This window comes from Hemicordylus capensis, chromosome 4 (genome assembly GCF_027244095.1).
Source record: "Hemicordylus capensis ecotype Gifberg chromosome 4, rHemCap1.1.pri, whole genome shotgun sequence".
Lineage (NCBI taxonomy): Eukaryota > Metazoa > Chordata > Lepidosauria > Squamata > Cordylidae > Hemicordylus > Hemicordylus capensis.
Genome location: NC_069660.1, coordinates 10267638 through 10288693, shown reverse-complemented (window position 1 = coordinate 10288693; position 21056 = coordinate 10267638). Strand labels below are relative to the sequence as shown.

Sequence of the window (21056 nt, the reverse complement as noted above, 5' to 3'; positions counted from 1 at the left end):
AAGTACACACATTCAATATGTTCTGATACCCTAACAGGGACCCTGGTAAGGGAGATGTTATCCTTATAGACCACAGCCCCTCCACCTCCCCGCCCACTTCCCCACACCTGCTCCTCAACAAAGTAGTACCCTGGAGGGAGAAACTGGGGCTGCACTGGGCCACCAGCCTCCCCCAACCAAGTCTCTGTAATACATATCAGGTTGGCTCCTTCATCCAGAATGAGATCATGGATGGTTTCTGATTTGTTCTGGACTGATCTGGCATTACAAAGGAGCAAGGTGAGGTTCCAAGGGTGGTTGGCACTGCTCCCCAAGGTGAGAGAGCTGGCAGGACAGCTGGATGGGGAAACAGCTATTAGATTTTTGATTTTTCTTCCCCTGTAATGACCCACTGACCTGGCAATGTTACTTCTTCTGTTCCCCACCACCACTGGAATTGCTGCTCCATAATCAGTGGATACGCCCCCTGTCTCCCCAGAAAAGCCCAGACACATTATAAAGCAATCTCACCCATGGCTAATTAAATCAGAATCCATACTATTATACCCACCCACATGCGAATTCTCGGGCCAGGAAACCTGGCCCTCACTGTTCCTCAAAGGGGCTCCCGCAAAGAGGTGACCTCCTTTGGTGTTGCCCCTTTGGTGGTGAGCCCACTGGTGGAGGGCCCACCGCCTCTGGTGGTGACCCCAAATAGCCCAGAGAAGGCTGCTCTGGGCAGATGGATTCCCTGGAAACTGCCGAATCAGTTAACATACTATCTACCTGTCCTGAGCCCTTGGGATATGGTGGGTTCTGCCCAATTCAAAAAAACAAAGAAACAATGCAAGGAACAAGCTTAACAGTTAAAGAGCATACATTGTGATGCTAAATTAAGAAGCAGAGCAATGTCCGACTGGCAAAGTGATTACCCACCCGCCCTCTGTAAAATATTTATTATTGTCACGTAAGAGACACATGCAGCAATGGGCTTTTGTGGACTTCTATGGTTGTCACCAGCCACCTGAAGGCTGCCCATATTTCGGCAAGGGACATGATTTTCCCTGTTTGGAAAAACTTCTCCCATGGAAGCTGAAGACCAGTTCCCAGTTCCCATCTGTCTTCCCCTTACTCATTTCTGAGATGCTGAATATATTAATGTGCTCCTAATAAAATAATGAAAGTGCTCATGAACCACAGCACAATAGCTGCTGCCCACACGGCCTGTTCTCGAGGAATGTAATGAGGCTGCACATCCGTTGTTCATTAAACAATTAGGGAGATACAGGCAGGCTTGCCTTTCTGACGGCTGTTCCCTGCCACTGGGTATGTGTCTGTTTATTTATTTCAAAACATATTAATTGCCTTTCTAATGAGGGCTGCAAAGTTTTAATCAGCAGATCAATCAATTAAACCTTCTGATTAATTACCAGAGTTGGCCGGCTTTAATGGGCAGAGCTGAGAGTTGAAGACACACTTGTACATTTTGGAGACTATTTTGGTTCTGGTGTGTTACTCTAATGGGGAATGGAAACAGGAGACAAAGATGGTTTTCCCTTCAAACAATGCCAGATTCAGACGTAATGGCAAACTATCATTATGAGAATCAGCTGGAGAAAGCAGGGGCATAGCAAGGGTGAAGTGGGCACTGGGGCAAAAAGTGAAGGTGGACCTGTCACTGCTGCCCTCACAGGAACACAGGAAGCTGCCTTCTACTGAGTCAGACCATTGGTCGATCTAGCTCAGTATTGTCTACACTGGCAGGCAGCGGCTTCTCCAAGGTTGCAGGCAAAAGCCTCTCCCAGCCCTACCTTGGAGATGCCAGGGAGGGAACTCGGAACCTTCTGCACGCAAGTAGGCAGATGCTCTTCCCAGAGTGGCCCCATCCCCTAAAGGGAATATCTTACAGTGCTCAGAAATGAGGTCTCCCATTCAAATGCAAAGCATGGCAGACCCTGCTTAGCAAAGGGGACAATTCATGCTTGCTACCGCAAGACCAACTCTCCTCCTCCACCAGAGAGATCAAGCTGAGATCAAAGATCAAGCTGTCACTCAGCCAGTGAGGTTCCCTCCATCGGGGGCCCAGGGACATTTGTCCCCCCCCCTTGCTCAATTGTAGCTCGTCCTGGTGCTTATGTCCATCCTGCTCCCCACCTTTGACATCCAAGTGGAGAAGACTGGGAGTGTCTACTTTTGATTTTGAATAAACTACTGCCACCTAATGGCGCAGCAGGGAAATGACTTGCCTAGCAAGCATGAGGTTGCCGGTTCGAATCCCCGCTGGCATGTTTCCCAGACTATTGGAGACCCCTATATCGGGCAGCAGCGATATAGGAAGATGCTGAAAGGCATCATCTCATACTGTGTGGGAGATGGCAATGGTAACCCCCTCCTGTATTCTACCAAAGACAACCACAGGGCTCTGTGGTCGCCAGGAGTCAACACTGACTTGACGGCACATTTTACCTTTACTGCTTCCTTTTATAACCAAACTTGAGAAAATGTGGTTTGTTCTAACCGTGGTTAGTTTAAACAAAACGAGAACAAAACGTGGTTTCCGATTCTGGTTTGGTAACTAATTTCATTTGGAACAAACCATTTTGGAAACTGTGGTTCAAAGCTGCATGTTGAAGCGTCTAATCTTCTCCCCATTGTTTCTAGTGGAAGCAGGGCTGCATAACTGCAGGCACACTGTTTTAAGCAGCTGCTCAACTGCAACACTGCTTTGGCGAGGAGAAGAGAGCTGGTCTTATAGGCGCAAGTGTGAATTGTCCCCAATTGCTAAGCAAGGTCCAACCCTATTTTTAATTTGAATGGGAGACAGTGAGGCTATTCACATGATTGTAGGAAATCGGGCTAGCCTTCACTAGCCCGATTTTGTACAACCGTGAGAACCACCAGGCTTGGCTGTGAGCCCGGTGGTTCCTGAGTGGGTAACCCGCTCAAGTAGCCCGTCCATTAAACCGGGTTTGTAGAGTGAGCACTCCGCAAACCCGTTTTTAAAAAAGTTGTGAGTAGTTGCAGCGTGGCTCTGCGCCGTGGTTACTTACGAGTAGACCCCCAGCGGGCGGCTGAAAAGCAGCCTCTCGGCTTGGGGGTCTCCCCAGTATGCCCTGCGCGCTCATGCAGGGCATACTGGAGCTTCTGGGGGCCGCATGGCCCCTAAACTCCCCAGCCCCCGCCGGCTCCGTCACAGAGCCGGCAGTCATGTGGGTGGCTGATCTAGCTGCCCAGGGCTCCCGCCCTGCTCATCTGCAGGAAAAGTGGGCTTAGCCCGCTCTCCCCGCTCACTCTTACAAACCGGGTCTCACTGATCATGAGACCCGGCTCAGTGAGTCCTTTCTCACGAGCAGTGAAAAATTGGAAGAGGCCTTAGGAACATAGGAACATAGGATGCTGCCCTATACCGAGTCAGACCCTTGGTCCATCGAGCTCAGTCTTGTCTACCCAGACTGGCAGCGGCTTCTCCAAGGTTGCAGGCAGGAATCTCTCTCAGCCCTATCTTGAAGAAGCCAGGGTGGGAGGGAACTTGAAACCTTCTGCTCTTCCCAGAGTGGCTTCATCCCCTGAGGGGAATATCTTGCAGTGCTCACACATCAAGTCTCCCATTCAGATGCAACCAGGGCAGACCCTGCTTAGCTATGGGGACCAGGGGCGTAACAAGGCTGGAGTGGGCCCAGAGACAAAATTTTAAAACGGGCCCCTTGCTGATACACACACACACACACTTCACACGTGACTTGCCTCGGGGGGGGGGGCCTCGAGGCGTGGGGGCCCCCAGGCAGCCGCCTCCCCTTGCCTAATAGTAGTAACGCCCTTGATGGGGAAAAGTCATGCTTGCTACCACAAGACCAGCTCTCCTCTCTTAAAAAGCTTACCTCCCCGCAGACAAGCAGGCTCCTTCCTTGGGGTGGGCAGATTACCTGCTAAGACGCTTGTCGGCTGCTGGCAGTCGCTCCGAGGGTTGGGCTGCCGAGACGCATTGCCTTATGTCATCTAACAGGGTGGCTTCGTAGGTGGGTTTGCCCCTGTGGCACCGCCAGGATGAGGCCCGATCCCAGCAGGACATACTCCCCTGCAAAACTGGGCTGGGCTTCCTTCGCCCAGTTTTGGACGGGCGTGTGAATAGCTTCTACATGTGAGCACTGTAAGATATTCCCCTTAGAGGCCGGGGCCACTCTGGGGAGAGCAGCTGCCTGCTTGCATGCTGAAGGTCCCAAGTTCCCTCCCTGGCAGCATCTCCAGATAAGGCTGACAGAGACTCCTGCCTGCAACCTTGGAGAAGCCAGTCTGGGTAGACAGGACTGAGCTAGATGGACCAAGAGATAGCCTATGAGGGGAAACACCACCGGTTTTTTTTGTTTATGTATTTATTTATTTTCTACATTTATATCCTGCTCTTCCTTCGAGGAGCTCAGAGCGGTGTACATCCTTATTTTTATTCTCACAACGACCCTGTGCGGTCGGTTAGGCTGAGAGATAAATGACTGGCCCAGAGTCACCCAGTGAGTTTCATGGCTGAATGGGGATTTGAACTCGGGTCTTCCCAGTCCTATTCCAACATTCTAACCACTACACTATGCTGGTGCACTGCACATCATGGCAGCCAATTATTTAATCCCCCTCCTCCAAACCTCACAGCTAAGTGAAAAACAAGCAGCTCACTGCACTAATCAACTATTGGTTTTAAAATCCCAATCCTTGATATTTGCCTTAGCAATAATGATGATTTGAAGTGGCTGGGAGCCTGCTTATGATGGCATTAATCATGCCATGTCTTTGAAGCACAAGAGAGCATCTTTGAGGCTGTTTTCCCTGAAAGGATATTGGAAGAGACCTAAAAGCTCTCCAAAGCATACACTGTGCCATCTTGAACTGATTCAATTCCCTTCCCTGTGATAAAGGAAGCTAGTTTCGAGTAGATAGCATTGTGCAATAACAGCCCCCAAAGCTGCCATTTGAAACACAATCTAAGCATTCAATTATTCAGTATGTACAGCAGATTTGTTAAGGAAGGACAAGCTACGTCCGTCACCACCAGGGCTGTAGCCCCCACACTGCAAAATACAAGATGCCAATAAGCTTGGTGGTGGTGCAAAATCTGAAGGAAATATGAATGCACTGCAGTTAGGGTTCACCATAAGTTGGGGGTAAAAGGTGTGCTTTCAAGGTAAAACGGAAATATTTTCCCTCCCCAACCCCCTTACTTGTTCCATTTTTAAACTACCTGTTTGCAGGTACTGTTTCCCAAAATGGCTGCATCAGTGCCATGTTTTAAGAGCATCTCCTTCTCATTGTGATCCCACCACAATGTGAGCATGCTAATGCCATGATTCTATCTAGCCAATCAGATTCGGCTTCATGATGCCACTGAGGGCAAGTGAAGTCAGTTGCCCTCACTTTGAATGGTTGCTCTTTTAACACTATCACTGTTAGATCAGCCAAGCCAGCAAGTTCTTGTCTGCAACACTTGCTCTGCATCCTGCACTGACCATATCCATCCCTTTTCAAAGACACCCTGCCCAAACGTGGTTGCTTTTCGCCATTCCTGAAAGCATTCCCTAAAAGTACCCCCCGCTTTTGGCTTGGCCCTAAATATAAATTAAAATATAAATATATGTCGGGGGGGGGACATACACTCATAAATGTGTTCTGCCTTTTATTGATGCCAGTAAAAAAACCAAGAGGCAACCATCTACAGCCTTAATTCTATCAAAACCCTTCGCTGAAGAGCACTAAAGAGAAAGTCTCTCAGGAATCATTGTGAGTCAATGAATTGCTCCACGCAGACATGAAGAGGGGTTCACAGAAGGGATAAGGACATTTAAAAATCAGGACGCACAAACTGTGGAATGCTTCTGGAACAAAAGGCGCTGTTTTATGTTTGCACAATGTGTTCTGTAGAAAATAACATTGGGGGGGGGGGAAGGCCGATGCTTTATACTTGTCATTGTATCATTTTGATTTTCAAAACTCCAGATAAATATTCTAAATCATTTGTGTGTCTAAGAGGGCGGTTTCACAGGACAGTTCAGGATGCTGTGTAAATAGAAAACAAAGTCCTTGGAAAAAGGAGTCCTTATCAGGGGTGAAGGGGAAGTGGTTTGAGGTTCTTTTGAAAATGTACCCTTAAAATGTACCATTTTATTATTTACATTTCTTTATCTTATTTCTGCATTTCTATCCTGCTCTTCCTCCAAGGAGCTCAGAGAGGTGTACACGGTCTATGTTTATCCTCACAGCAACCCTGTGAGGTAGGTTAGGCTGAGAGACACATGACTGGCTCAGAGTTACCTAGTAAGTTTCGTGGCTGAACAGGGATTTGAACCTGGGTCTCCCCAGTCCCAGTCCAACACTCTGACCCTAACACCACGCTGGCTCTCTGTCTGTCACTGAAATGTTTAGCTCTGAAAGCCAGGTGCTGCCAACTTATTGTGAGAGGAGGCACCCGGGAGCTGCTTGCAAAGCTGCAAGGGTCAGATGAGTCCTAAAGAGCTACTCTGAGAGCATTGGCAGGGGACGGCTTGCAGCCCTGCAGGTGCCCTAGAAATGCACTGCCCAAGGCAACCGCCTCACCTCACTTTCTGAAACCACCAATCCTGCTTAAGGCCTAACAAGCTGAGATGTTGGAAGCCATTGATTGGATTCCCCCAGCTCTACGTTTCTTTAAAGCTGTGCCCGCCCCTACAAAATGCTCAAGCCTGGGGGTGGGGGGAGGTTTAGCTCCTACACCATTTCCCTGATGTAAATTGGCCCCTCTCAAGGGCAATGTGCCCCAATAGGAAAAACACAGGGTGCACACCAGTTTTTCCTAACGGGGCAAGTAGCAGCTTTGCTAGTGGGATGCGAGGTAGGGAATGGTGGTTTTTTAAAAATTACATTGGGGAAAAATAGGTTTTCACTGGGAAAACAGTGTGGGAGGAAAACAGTTTTGTTTGTTTTTTTTTTAAAAAAAAAACCTCTCACCCAGCAAATGACCCCCCTCCCCATGGTTGGTTTTAAAAGATATTTGAATACATGGGAGGTCTGGTGATAGAGCTCTCTTGTCTCATCCGATTTGGCCCTCAGGGGAAAGAAGATTGTCGGGATGGGGAGGACTTGATAGTGGCCCACATCCTCACTAGCCAGGTGCTTGCACACTGGCAGGAAGTGTCCTCCCCTGCTGAGAGCTTCCCGAGCTCTGCAGAGCTGCTTGCAGAAGGCGGGAAGGGGGATTTTCCACCAATCTCTCATTCCCCTGGAAGCAGTGGTGGCTGGTGGGCAGAACAGAAGGTGGAGGAGAGCTGGTGTTGTGGTAGCAAGCATGACTTGTCCCCTTAGCTAAGCAGGGTCTGCCCTGGTTGCATATGAAAGGGAGACTAGAAGTGTGAGCACTGGAAGAGATTCCCCTCAGGGGATGAAGCCACTCTGGGAAGAGCAGAAGGTTCCAAGTTCCCTCCCACCCTGGCTTCTCCAAGATAGGGCTGAGAGAGATTCCTACCTGCAACCTTGGAGAAGCTGCTGCCAGTCTGTGAAGGCAATACTGAGCTAGATGGACCAATGGTCTGACTCAGTATATGGCAGCTTCCTGTGTTCCTAGTGTGTCTTTGACGATTGGTCAAAGTTCCCAGCACTGCCACCCTGCACCCTACAGTGCACCCCACCACGTGCCGTGCTCCTGCTGTTCAGCTGCCTGCCGTGCATGCACAATGGCCAGCTGAGTGGTGGGGGTGGGCACAAAAGAACAGCCCTGCTGGATCAGGCCCAAGGCCCATCTAGTCCAGCATCCTGCTTCACACAATGACCCACCAGATGGAGGGATGCCGAGTGGCAGCAGTGGGGACCTTTACCAATCGCTAAAGGTATACCCCACCTTCCACTCTGCTCACCTGCTCAGCATTCATCAGTTGCCACTGCCTGGAAGTGCCCTGTGCCCCCTGAAAATATGTTCCCGAGAGTAACAAAAACCCCACTCCCCCATGCAATAAGTTTTATGGAACTCAGGAAGCTCCCTGCAGTGGGGGCAGTCCTTCCTGGTACACAGGCACACAGGGGGGATATTGGTCAGCATTTCTTGACGACTGATAAAGCTGTTGCAGTGAAGGAAAATAAATATGGATCAGAAGCACTGAATCTGGGGCAGGTAATCATTTTTAACACAGTTCCAGTAGTTTGAATGAGACATTTGTTCCTTTGGTGTATAAGACAGCACTCAGAGAGCCTGAACTGCCTGAAGTGCAGTTCAGGTGGAGGAGAGCTGGTGTTGTGGTAGCAAGCATGACTTGTCCCCTTAGCTAAGCAGAGTCTGCCCTGGTTGCACATGAATGGGAGACTAGAAGTGTGAGCACTGGAAGAGATTCCCCTGAGGGGATGGAGCCACTCCGGGAAGAGCATCTAGGTTCCAAGTTCCCTCCCTGGCAGCATCTTCAAGATAGGGCTGAGAGAGATTCCTGCCTGCAACCTTGGAGAAGATGCTGCCAGTCTGTGTAGACAATACTGAGCGAGATGGACCTATGGTCTGACTCAGTATATGGCAGTTTCCTATGTTCCTAAGTGACACCCTTGGATCCCAAGCCCCCTGGTGGAGCTGACTCTTTCCCTTGCTCTCCCTGATATTTGCACACCAGTGCTGGCGACAGGTGAGACTGGATCAGTTCGAGAGGAGCAGGAGGGCCAGCCTCCAGGTCAGAGGGCTGCCCCTTTATGGCTGCCGCTCTCCAGGCAGGGAGGCGGAGCCCAGTGGGGGCAGACTACACTGAGAGGGATTTAAGGGCTCAGTTTGCCTCTGGCTGCTGTTGGGTCAACACGTCCCTCCCATGGACCTGTCCATGGTGCTGAAGCCTGACCAACCTTATCTTGGTGGATTAGTCACCAGCCCTTCTGGGCTCTATGTCTGGATGAAACTGAACAATACGTCATCCACTTTTCTCCCATTTTCCAGTAGTCTTTGAAAAGTCTCCCCCACTGGGCCAGTATGTTCAAGTGAGTATTTTCCCCAATAATATCCATCTCACAAAATAGACTCCTGCCTGCTACGACTCATATCCCAGTTGCAACAAGACTCATCGTTTCGGCTGCAAGAGGTGAACATAGCTGCTCTTCTAGAATGAGAATTTTAAAAAATCCTTCCTGAAATCAGTCAGAGTGAAGTGTCTCATTTGCTGCATGTCTCACTGATGAGCAAACGTTCCCGGCCTGAAAAGCTAGCGGAGAACACCGTCATCCATCACAAGGTGTCTCCTATCTGAAGGACTGAAGACAGGCATGTGTTGCCCTTGGCACTCAGGTGCAGCATCAGCATGCAGGCTCTGAATTGCTCCTGTTGAAATATTTGGTGGGCCCTTGAACACTCTTGATTTCCCCGTCACTCAAAGACACAGACATCATGCCCTGGAAACCATGCAGCCCTCAGGACCATCGCATGTGAAGCTGTCTCCCCTGGCAAGTGATGGCGGTATGAGGCTCTTTGCAATGTAGATCAAAGTGCAGCTACTATCTCAGGCCCCCTAGTCCAGGGATTCCCAACCTAGAGTCTCCAGGTATTGTTGGACTACACCTCCCATCATCCCCAGCCACAATGGCCTTCAGCCACTGGGAACCCCTGCTCTAGCCAGTCTTACCAGCAGCCAGCTCCATGCAAGAAGTGAGATAGGCATGGACTGCAGACTGGAGAACCTGTCTCTATAATTTTGTCACAAACTTCCAGGGTGGCAGCTATTCCCCTGAAGCCACTGGGCGTTTGATAGGGGTGTGCACAGAAACGGCTGGTCCGGTTCAGTCTGAGTTTGAACCAGACCCGAAGCGGACCAGGCCAGTTCGGTCCAGCACCCCTTTGAACCCTCCCCCCCCAGTTCAGTTCAGTAAGGGGTTTTTTTTGGAAACTTTAATTAATTAATTTTTTAATTACCCCCTCCGGGGGTGTTCTCCAAGGCATCAGCATTGGGTGTGTGTGTGTTTCCTACAGAGGTTTCCCCTCCCCCCACTGGCCTCCCTTTTGTCCAAAACTGGCTCGTTTGGTTTCTCCCCAATGCAGTGGCCATTTTGGTGGTTAGGCCACGCAGAGGCCCATCGCACAGGTGTAGCAGACTCCAAAATGGCCACCGCGCGGGGGGAAGGGGAACCAAACAGGCCGGTTTTTGACAAAAGGGAGGCGGGTGGGGGGAAGGGGAAACTCTATGGACCCCCCTGCCTTGGATAACACCCCCAGAGAGGGTAAGGTTTTTAAAAAAGTAATTTAAAATAAACAAAAAAAACCCCACCTCATGAACCCCCCGAACGGGCTGGTGTGTGTGTTGGTTCGGGGTCAGACCAAAGAGGGGGATGGTTCAGTTCAACCCCAAACTGTCCAACCTGTTTGCACATCCCTAGCATCTGATGAGGCAACAGCAGCAAGAAGTGGGATCAGAAAGGACTTTTGACATCACTCTCCCCCCGGTGAATCTAACAGACATCACCACTGAGAATCCTTGTAGTCAGAGGCCATTCATACCAACTGTCCAATGAAATGCACATGACTCAGATGTCCTGAGAGTGCAGATGAAGCCGTATCAAAAAGATCAGAATTAAAACTCAGGACTATGCAAATCAGTCCCAATTTGATTTCAGGTTTGCATTGGTGCTTTGGAGTGGCCCCAACTAGATTCAGGCCTTAGGACTGGCAAAGTGGTTTGATCTGGGCCAATCCATTTCTGGTCATTTTGGCAGTCCTCCCCCTGACATTCTTCCATCCCTTTTATTTACAGACAGGAGACAGGCACAGCTGTGGCAAGGTGGCTTCAGTTTGAAAAGGACTGCCAGAAGAGGTTTGAATGTCTTCTTCTTGAAATCCGGGGAAAAGGTACAAGGTCACTTGAAAATCATAGAGGCTATTCACACACGTGTGCAAAACTGGCTAAGGGAGCCCAGTCTGGTTTTGCACGTGTGTGCGAACTGCCAGGATTAAGCCCAATCCCAGTGGCTACACAGTGGCAAACCTGCCTAAGTAACCTCCCTTTAAAATGAGGTTAAGGGAGCGAGTGTTCCCTTAACCTCATTTTTAAAATTGTCAGCCGTGGCTCTTGCGGTGCATTATTGGAGCTCTGGCGGGGGTGGGGCAATGTGTGGCAGCATGTCTTGGCACCCCGACCCCCAGAGCTGCAGGGGAAGCCACCACCCAGGGAAGGGAAGGAAATTGTCTGCAGGTAAGATAGATTAAACCCGCCTTCCCCGCAAACTGCCCCGGAGCGCTTCTCACTGATTGTGAGAATAGCTCCATAGTCTTTTCCAGGGCTGCCCCAGAAAAGACTATGAGGGTATTCACACAATTGTAGAAAATCGGGCTAGCCTCCGCTAGCCTCCACTAGCCCACCAGGCTCGGCTGCGAGCCCAGTGGTTTTTGAGCGGGTAACCCCCTCAAGTAGCCCGCCCCTTAAACCAAGTTTGCGGAGTGAGCGCTCCACAAACCCGGTTTTTGGGATCGTGAGTAGCTGTGGCGCGGCTCCATGCTGCAGCTACTCATGAGTAGACTCCCGGATTGGGGGTCTCCCCAGTATGCTCTGCACGCTCGTGCAGGGCATACTGGAGCTTCCGGGGGCCACGTGGCCCTCAAACTCCCCATGTGGGTGGCTGATCCTGCCACCCAGGGCTCCCGCCCTGCTCATCTGCGGGGAGAGCGGGCTTAGCCCACTCTCCCTGCAAAACCGGCAAAAGCGGGTCTCACTAATCGTGAGACCAGTCTCTATGATTCCAACAGACCTTGTGCCTTTCCCAGGATTGCAGGAAGAGGAAATGAACCACCTCCTCCCGCAGTCCTTTCCAACTGAAACTACATTGCCATGCCTGCACAAATCTCCTTTCAATGAGTAAAGGAATCAGGGGAGGAGTTTGAGTGGAGGACAGCTGAAGCAAGCTCAATTTGGTCCAACTGGACCTAAACTGGTCAGTGGTTTCATTTTGGTTGAATTGGGCCTAATTCAGCTGGTGGCCTGCTTCACTGCTGGCTTGAGGCTCCACATAGCCCTATTATGATCTTTTAGGATGTAAAATTGTTACTCAGTGTTATTATGGGCAGCTTCACATGCAACATAGCAAGTATGTATGGGAGAGTCACCAGTTCTTGCCAGGCGCCCAACTCCTGCTACTGATGCTGTTTTCAGGATGTGTGAAGACACCAATGTTGGGGGAATGCTGCGCAGAGAATTTCGGTTACCCACCTCAGCCCGCCATTTGTAACCGGCATTTGAAGTTGGCTTTACGAACTTGGGCTCAGGGTGGTAACTGACATTCTCTGCCCAACATTGGCAGCACCACACAACACTAAAATGATGACCATAGTGGGAACACATGCCCGGTAGCAATCGTTGGCTCTCCTGTATGTATTTGGTGCTGTTACATGAAAAGCCACCCTATGTAAACTGCTTTGACAACCCCACTTTTTTTTTTAAAGAGATGGTTCATAAATATTCAAAATAGATATATAAATTTGTCTGGGGCCTTACCTTACTTCGCACAATGGCTAATCCAGCTTCTGAACACATTAGAGTTACAGGTTTTGGGATGCACCACCCACAGCCATTGGGAATATATGGGAATGTTTGCAAAGTAATTTTAAGGAAGACTGGGGAAATTGAGTTACAAATAGAACTAGATTAGTGATGCCATTGAGCTTTATTCCAGGTGATTTGGAAGTTGAACTTGGCAGTTTTGTCATGCTCTTCTGGAATACAAGGAAAGAATAACAATATTTAACCAACCAACCAACCAACCAACCAACCAACCAACCAACCAACCAATTATATTTGTCTACTGCCCCAAACTTCTATCTCTGGGTGGTTTACAGTAGTGGTTTATCCAAATGTTTGGATATTTGGGAAGCAAACACAGGTGGATGAAAACAGAGATGAAAACCTTAAAACAATTTAAAACCACAAGTCTAGTTTAGAAGCTTGGGTGAATAAAGGAGTCTTTAGAGACTTTTTAAAAGTTGTCAGAAATGGGGAGGCTCATATTTCATCAGGGAGCACATTCCAGAGTCTCAGGGAGGCAACAGAGAAGGCCTGTGTGGCAACTGCAGACAAACCTCTCCAGATGTTCTCAATGGGTGATGAGGCTCATAGGGAAGAAGGCATTTTCTTAAATAGCCTGGACCTAAGCTGTTTAGGGCTTTATAGGTTATTACCAGCACCTTGTATTTTGCCCAGAAACATATTGGTAGCTAATGTTGTTCTTTTAATATAGGAGTAATATGGTCTCCAAGATGACCTGGAGACCAACCTGGCTGCCGCATTCTGTACCAACTACAGTTTCCAGAATATGTACATATGTGCATTCCACATAGAATGCATTGCAGTAGTCAAGTCTGGAGGTTACCAGCATATATACCACTGTTCTGAGGCTGTTTATCTCAAGGAATGGAGGCAGCTGGTGAATCAGCTGAAGCTGATAGAAAGCAATTCTGGCCACTGCTTCAACCTGAGACACCAAGAAGAGGTTTGGATCCAGAAGTACTCCAATACTGCATACCTGTTCCTTCTGGAGGAAATGTGATTCCATCCAGAACTGACTGATCAAAATGGTCTCCTGAGTTCCACGTTCCGCATAATAAGTACCTCTGTCTTATTTGGAATCAGTCTCAATTTGTTATCCCTCATCCAGCCCATTACAGCCGATTTAAAAATATTTTTTTAAAAAAACAAAAGAGAAACCTTCTATATTCTGTATTGTAATCCAAGTTGGGGAGAAACTTAACTTCTGCCTGCTTACCTCCCATCGAATCCCTGCTTCCAATCCCCCACTTCCTCCAATGACCTTTTTTGTGGCTCCAGTGGTGATACCAGGAGAATGGAGAGACTCCCCCCACACACACCTGTTATGGAGACATCACATAGGAACATACATAGGGACACATGAAACTGCCTTCTACGGAGTCAGACTATTGGTCCATCTTGCTTAGTATTGTCTACACTGGGGCTGTACAACTTTGATTCTCCTGCAGACGTTGGACTACAGCTCCTATTATCCCTGACTATTGGCCACTGTGACTGGAGATAGTGGGAGTTGCAGACCAAAAACAGGCCTGAAGTTGTGTAGCCCTGGTCCACACTGACTGGCAGTGGCTCTCCAAGGTTTCAGGCAGGAGTCTCTCCCAGCCCTACCTGGAGATGTCAAGGAGACATTGAACTTGAGACATTCTGCATGTAAGCATGCAGATGCTCTACCACTGAGCTATGCCCTATAGGGAATACCTTACAGTGCTCACATGTGCTCACCCATCCAAATGCAAAGCAATGCAGACCCTGCTTAGCAAAGGGGACAATTCATGCTCACTAGCACAAGACCAGCTCTCCTCCCCAGAAACAAGAAACACGGGCATTGTAGTCTTTTCATCATTTCTGCCATTGTTTGTAGTGCTGGAAACTTTAGACTACAATTTCCAGCCCTCCTTGCATCTGGCACAGTGTTGTTACTCTCTGCCAGGAAAAGGTGAGGCTGGGGGGGGGAGCAATTACTCCTTCTGTTGTTGCTGGAGACACAAGAAAGGTGCGTGGGAGGGGAGGGATTCGGGGTGGTGGCAGGAAGGAGGGGGAGGGTGTTGGGAATTTCTGGAGGGTTGTGGGAGAGATTGGATCAGACCTTGTTGTCATCCTAGTGACATTACTGGGTATGCCATAGGATGTGCCCGAACCGGTCCTGAAGGCCATTTTCTGGAGGGTTCAAACGTGGTCTGGTCCGGTGGTTTGGCACTGGGGGGGGGGATCTTGCTTTAAGGGTTGGGGGGGGTTGTACTTACCCCTCCCGCTGCTTTTCCCCTTCTGGCGCTCCATTTTTCTGCAAAGTTTTGGGGGCAGCAGCGTTCCTTCTTGCCTCCCCTGCCCCCGTCGTTTGCAGGAAATAGCAGAAGTAGCCGCTGTGCATGTGCCTGCCGCCACATGTGCGAGTCCGCTGCTCTGTGCATCTGCTGTGCACAGCGCGGTGGACATGCACGCATGGCGGCAAGCACATGCGGCTACTTCCTCTATTTCCTGCAATCAACAGGGGCAGGGGCGGCAGGGCGGAACACTGCCGCCCCCAAAACTTTGCAGAATAATGGAGCACTGGAGGGGGAAAAGTGGCGGGAGGGGTAAGTACAACCCACCCACCCTTAAGGCGGACCCCGTTGGGCGCTGAACCACGCCTCCACAGCTTCGTACACATCCCTACATAGGATCTGAACAGACTCAGAAATGGGGACAGAAAGAACAAACTATTTTCTGAGTCGGGGAGAATAATTAGTTTGTTCCGACTTTGTTTTCAAACCCGACTGGGTGGGGTTCACCCACCACTAAGTGAGAAGTTTATTATTGAAAAATCTGGAAAAGTCAGACAATGAGCTTCTATCTGTGGAAAATGCTTCCTGAGGAAAGAAACTCAAAGTATCCATTTGATTTCTCATTTTTCTTTTCACAGAAGAACATGTAGCCTGTGGCACCTTTTTTTCCAATGTGATTCTTTATTATTTAAATATGAACAGTATTCCTTCACATAAACAATTACTCAGTCATCACATAACTGACACACAAACATGACAAAATAAATATACAACAAGAGCACAGATCAATTTTTATGTTTAATTTAAATATTAAATAAATAATAAATTACAGGTTTTTAACTTTTTTTTAAAACTGTTATCAGTGCCTGAAACAATAGGAACGCCAAGAAGACAAAAGAAAAATAAAACAAAGAAAAGGAATCAGTCTCTCTCTCTCTTTCTCTCTCTCTTTCTGCATTTTGTCCCCACCCAAAATAAAATCGAAAAAAAAGTTTTTTCTTAAAAAAGCGCTTCAGTTATAAAATATCTTTAAAAAAATTCCCATTGTTAAAAGAATAAATAACAAAAATATATAAAAAATAACTTGGTTGCATCAAAATTACACGCAAAAGTTAGAATTTTTTCTCTCTTCTTAGAGGAAATATTATTGTTTTATTGATCAAAAAGTTGTATTTCTTTCAGGGATTTTTAAAAACTCCTTTCCATTCTCATGATGTGATGTCCAGCTTCAACAGAAATATAAATTTAATAAATAAAAAATTCAATAAATAGCCAAAAAATAAAATAAAATAAACATAAGATGTTGCAAATATAAATTACAGACATTCCCCCCCACCCCAAATTAGGGTGCATACAGAAAGAGGACTCACTGAGTTTTTGTTTTCTCCTGCGGCTCAAACTCAGCTTCCCAGTGCTTGTGACAGACTATTTATCAGCTAATGCTGATTGAACTGCCTATGTTGCACCTCCCCATGCTTCAGGAAAGCTGTCCACTTTTTAAAAAGCATTGTTGAAGCACCACTTGTGACTCTTATCGGATTTAACATTTGAGTGCCTTGTTAAAAAAAAAAACCATACTCAATTTTTTAAAATTTGAAAAACTTCCCTGGGGAGGTGGCTTCATGATGTCATAGATGCCAACCAATCAGTGTTGTGCAAACTGACAGAACTGGTTTTCTTCTGAGTTCGAAGCTGGGGAGAAGATTGTACATATGAACAAAACGCAGTAAGTGCGCTTCCAGAGTGGCTCCATCACTCAGGGTATGTATGTTTAGATGCACCCTTAAGTAATTTACAGGAAAATTCAGCTAACTACTTCCCCCCCAATCCTTCTTTTTCTTTTAAGGAAGTGCAATTTCTCTACTCTTAAATACTAATGAGCTGCAATCACCACCAAATTGGACTCTATTTACATATTGAAAGCATTGCGTTTTTAATACTTCAGATTAACCTTTTTCTTTACTTTGCTTTCTTTTTGCACTTTCCATGGATTATAGAAATAAGCCGAGTCAAAGAGCCCAGTATTGTAACCATCTTTAGGAAAAGGAGTCACTTTACTCAGATGAGTAGCTCTAGGAGGCTACAACAAGGCTGTGCATTTGAGTAAAGTCACCCGCGTCTTTTTATTTTTCCCTCCGATTGCTCCATTCGCTTTTGGAGCCTTCTCATTGACTTCAAAGGGTTTTAGTTTATAGCCTAAGTATATGCATAATTAGGCTTTTAAGGCATTTTCACATTGAGGCTTAAAGAAGTTCTTTCTACAGATGGGATTGTAATGTGAATGTCAAACCTGTGCTGGCCAGGGTGATTATTGGCATCACAAATGCCTCTCTTCCACAATAACAATAATCAGGCATTCATGTCCGCAGGGGGTGGGTGGGTTCACACATAACACAGAACCCGAGGTTCCTGCAGCTTGAGATATGGAAGGGACCTGAAGCTGGTGTTGCAGCTGATCACATATCTTGGAAGAAGCTGAGTTGAGCCAAAGTTCGCAGTTGAGATGGGAAGCTTTGGCTAGGCCTCCCAGGGAGGCCTTGGATGCTATGCCAGCTTGGCTTGAGCCACCTTGCACCCACTGGTCCCGATGGCAAAGGGAGTGGGCTTGCCTGGAACAAACCAGAGGTTCATGACGAGTGTGGGTTCAGACATAATGCACACCTCAGTGGGAACAGCACTTGGTTTGGCATGCCAACTTCAAATATTGGTTACACATCTCAGTTTGAGGCCCCAAATGAACATCAGGTTCCTGCCTTTGTGTGGGTTCAGATGGTCATAGGCTAGTCAGTCAACGACTCTGCAAGCAGGTTCTGTGTGACGTGTGAACTCGCCAACAGTGTGAGAGAGCCTTAAAAATTCATGTATTAAAAGAAGCCTCACATATGAAAACACTCTCAGAAACCCAATGTTTCCAACTCCAAGTAGAACCTTGATTGGGATCCAAAGGGTCATATGTGGTATTTTACCAGTCTGTTTTCCCACCATAACCCTCTGTAGCATCTAAAATGTTGGTTCTGAGGTGGGGAGGGGACTCTCTGGAGCAGCATTCAATGCGTTGGGAGGGACAGCATCCCCAAGGGGAAAATTGGCAACCCCTTCATGTGCATTCCAGAAGCGCCTTAGGCGCGCACAAAGGACTCTTTGGATAGTGGCCCTTGTCTCCATGGAATCAACAATTTTTACCATTCATTTCAATGAAGCCCGGATTTCCAGCCCCCCCACCCCACCCTTTTGTAATATGGAAAAACCCAAACAAGGCCATCCTAGCTGACTCGAAAATATATTTAGAAGTTATCATGGTGTTGTTTTTGTTTATGAGAAAACTAAATTATTGCCGTGAAGAGGGGGAAATTCCAGCACCATCAAAAATCTTACAGATCATGAAGATAATGGTTAATACTTGAACATGTTAAGTTGATCTATCACATCTTCTGGCTTTTATATAGGCCGGGACCATAGTTCACAAAGTGTGAGGAGGACTTGTATAAGGAGGCAGGAGTAGTTGCCAGGGGAGACGAGAACTCCTTCCTGATCCCTCACAGATATATTTTTATGCATTTGGATTGGGCCTATAGGCAGGGGTTCTCAAACTTGGGATCCCCAGATTTTGTTGGACTACAACTCCCATCATTCCCAGCCACAATGGCTATGCCCCTGCCTTATGGTTAGATGCTAGTCATCCTCCAGCCAATCAGCACAATGCAGATGGCTGTGGGAGGCTCCTGATGAACCAGTCCCCGCCCACAATCTCTCTAGACTAGCATGGCACCACTGGGCCCACGCCTGACCTCCAGCCACTATGAAAGAACTTTAACTATTCATTTTCTTGACTTAGGGGAGGTTTCCTAGGTCAAGAGTTGAGAACCCATCTGCTGAATCAATATATTCACGTCTTCCTCCACTTCTCTTATCTCCTTTTACAAATTCATCAAATACATATCATGAGTGCGTGAGGTGCTGAAGAAATTTGTTTGGAAGAAACATTCACTCTCTGTAGTTCTTTTAAGTGCACAGCGGACTAAGTATACCGAAGGGGTAACCCAAAAAGCAAAGCAAAATAAAGTGGTTCTTTGGAAGATCTATACCCAGCTTTTCCTTCTGTAGAATGATGATCATTCTCGTCTTGTTAAACTTATAAAAAAAGGTAGAAAACAAAGCTGAGAACCCAGAAACATTATCATGTATGTATCAGCCAAAGTCCATAGTGGAGAGTAAAGACTCTTCCTAGACTTCCCTTCGTTCCTAATCACACCTCAAACACGTCTCCAGCACTAATGTTCACAGTGCTTTGCTGCTACTCAACGGTGACCACAACAACAAACAGAACCAGAACGGTCAGCAAAAGGACTTTCCAAAACTCATGTACACTGGACCATGACACATTTAGAAATCTTCCATATGAAATGTTCCGATATTGGTCTGTTCGTTAATAGCTATTCTCAATTTTTATTTTAAGACGGACAAAGGAATACTGTAGTTTCAAACTCCAAAAAAGCTTCCCTGAGAACCTTTTGTATTTTTTTTTCCATTGCGCTTTCCACTGGAGATCCAGAGCTGCTCTTTCAGAAAATAAAAAATAATGCTACTCTATAATACTTGTACAAGTTTTCGTGTCCGGCAGCTATTGGAATCCTTGGTGGTCTAAGACTCCCAGCCCAGATTCAGATGGACGGATAGCCTGCAGCTCCAGCTTCTCATGTACAGTAACATGTCACATAATTCACGTATTGTCTGGGGACATGACCATAGATGGCACCCACAGTGGAGTCTGCAGTGGTGCAGACAAAAGCCCTGTTCGCTGAATGCCCTAAACCTTGGACTAACTCTACGATGGAACCTTCTTTGTTAGCGGAGGTGCCTAGCAGGCTGAGAAGACCCTTGATCTCCATCTGCTTCAAAGCCCATCTTTGACTCCGAAGGTATGGGGTGAAAAAAGAAACAGAGCTCCCACTGTTTGCCATGGAGTAAACGAAAACATTGAGTTCAGTTCTTGTGAATGGCCTCTTGGTTAAGTTTTGGTCCGTTTTTATTCATTCATTCAACAAGTTTCTTAACTTGTAAACCTGAATATGCAGAGTGAAGGTCCTCTAGATTATTCCAGTTACTTTAATTCCTTATTTATTTATTGTTTTCTTTTTTCTTTGTCCTACTTTCATTAGACCTGAATTCCTTTAATAGCCTGTTTGATGCTTTCTAGCAGGTCCTTGTTCTCAGGATTCTGGTAGCACTCCTGGTTGGTGTACATGTCAGTAAGGGTGTTGACATAAGCGTCAAAGTTCTGCTCACTGATTGGCTCCTAGGTCCAACAAGAAAGCCAAAAGAAGCAAACAAAATAATAAATCCTAGTTAGAAGTGGAGGGTAAAGAGAAAAGTCTAATCCTTTACCCAGCTGAGACTCAGGGTTGAACTCCACGGCCAACATTCTGATTCACACTTCACATGCAAAAGCTAAAAAAGGCATGCATGAAGCATTAACATCTCCACTTCTGAAGCATGGATTCCCACGGAAGTGCTCCAGCCAACCCGGAGGTAAACCCCCTAGGGCTGCATGACCCTCAGGGATCTACTTCTGGGTCGCATGGAGTGCTTCTGAGGGAAGAGGGGATCTGCAAAAGTTGCCCCCATGCATGCGCGAGGACCTATGTTTCAGAAGCAGGATGCTATTGCTGCATTAACCTTTTTTTAGCTGTTCTTGAGCAGCATTAGAATGTCAGGCCATTTTATGTTAAATGTATAGTTTGGCCCATCATTTAACTCTTTTTCTTAAATAGTTCCCCCCATAGATGCTATCAGGATGATGCCTGAGGCAAGGTGGGGTTTAAGCCTTTCACAGACATAAAGTGCCCTCTGAAGCTGGCATTGGTGCCAGCTCCCTCTCAGGGAAAATAGCAGCTTCAAGGTTGTATGTGTGTGTGATTTTTTACTAGGACTGCAGCATGGCAAGAAAGGGTTAAATCCTCCTCCCTCACACTACAAGACTTAACTTGATCGCCTGCAGCTTCAGTTCCTATTTTAAAAGAACAAACACAAATGGAAGGTCAAACTATGCATTTATCATCACAGCTTCTTGTCTACTAAATCCACATTTAACATTCTCTAGTGTATCAACTATTCTTAATAATATTCCACTACAAAAGTTGCCATCCCAGAAAGTTGTGATTCATCTCTGTGTACATAATCATAAAGTGATAGCATATTAGAGTTGGGAGGGGCCTTGGTGGTCTTCTGGTCCAACTCAGAACAGCAATCTGCTGCAGCATCCCTGGACAGTTGGCCACCCAGCCACTCTGGGGACACATCCAGTTAAGGAGAG

At 47.2% G+C, this 21056-nt stretch overlaps 2 protein-coding genes across 11 annotated transcripts in view; both read right to left on the bottom strand.

The window, feature by feature from the left end:
* Positions 1-3573, bottom strand: part of LOC128322324 (peroxidasin homolog) — a 165787-nt gene extending 162214 nt beyond the window's left edge. Inside the window, exon 1 of the mRNA XM_053243384.1 lies at positions 3516-3573. The gene's annotated coding sequence lies outside the window, so the exon portion shown is untranslated. The remainder of the gene's footprint in view (positions 1-3515) is intronic.
* Positions 3574-15522: 11949 nt separating this feature from the next.
* The window catches only part of MYT1 (myelin transcription factor 1), a 232449-nt gene continuing 226915 nt past the window's right edge, over positions 15523-21056 (bottom strand). For all 10 annotated transcript variants that reach the window (XM_053249644.1, XM_053249643.1, XM_053249646.1 and 7 more), the window contains one exon: positions 15523-20039. In XM_053249644.1, coding sequence (XP_053105619.1) covers positions 19899-20039 — 141 coding nt within the window. In that variant the 3' untranslated portion in view covers positions 15523-19898. The remainder of the gene's footprint in view (positions 20040-21056) is intronic.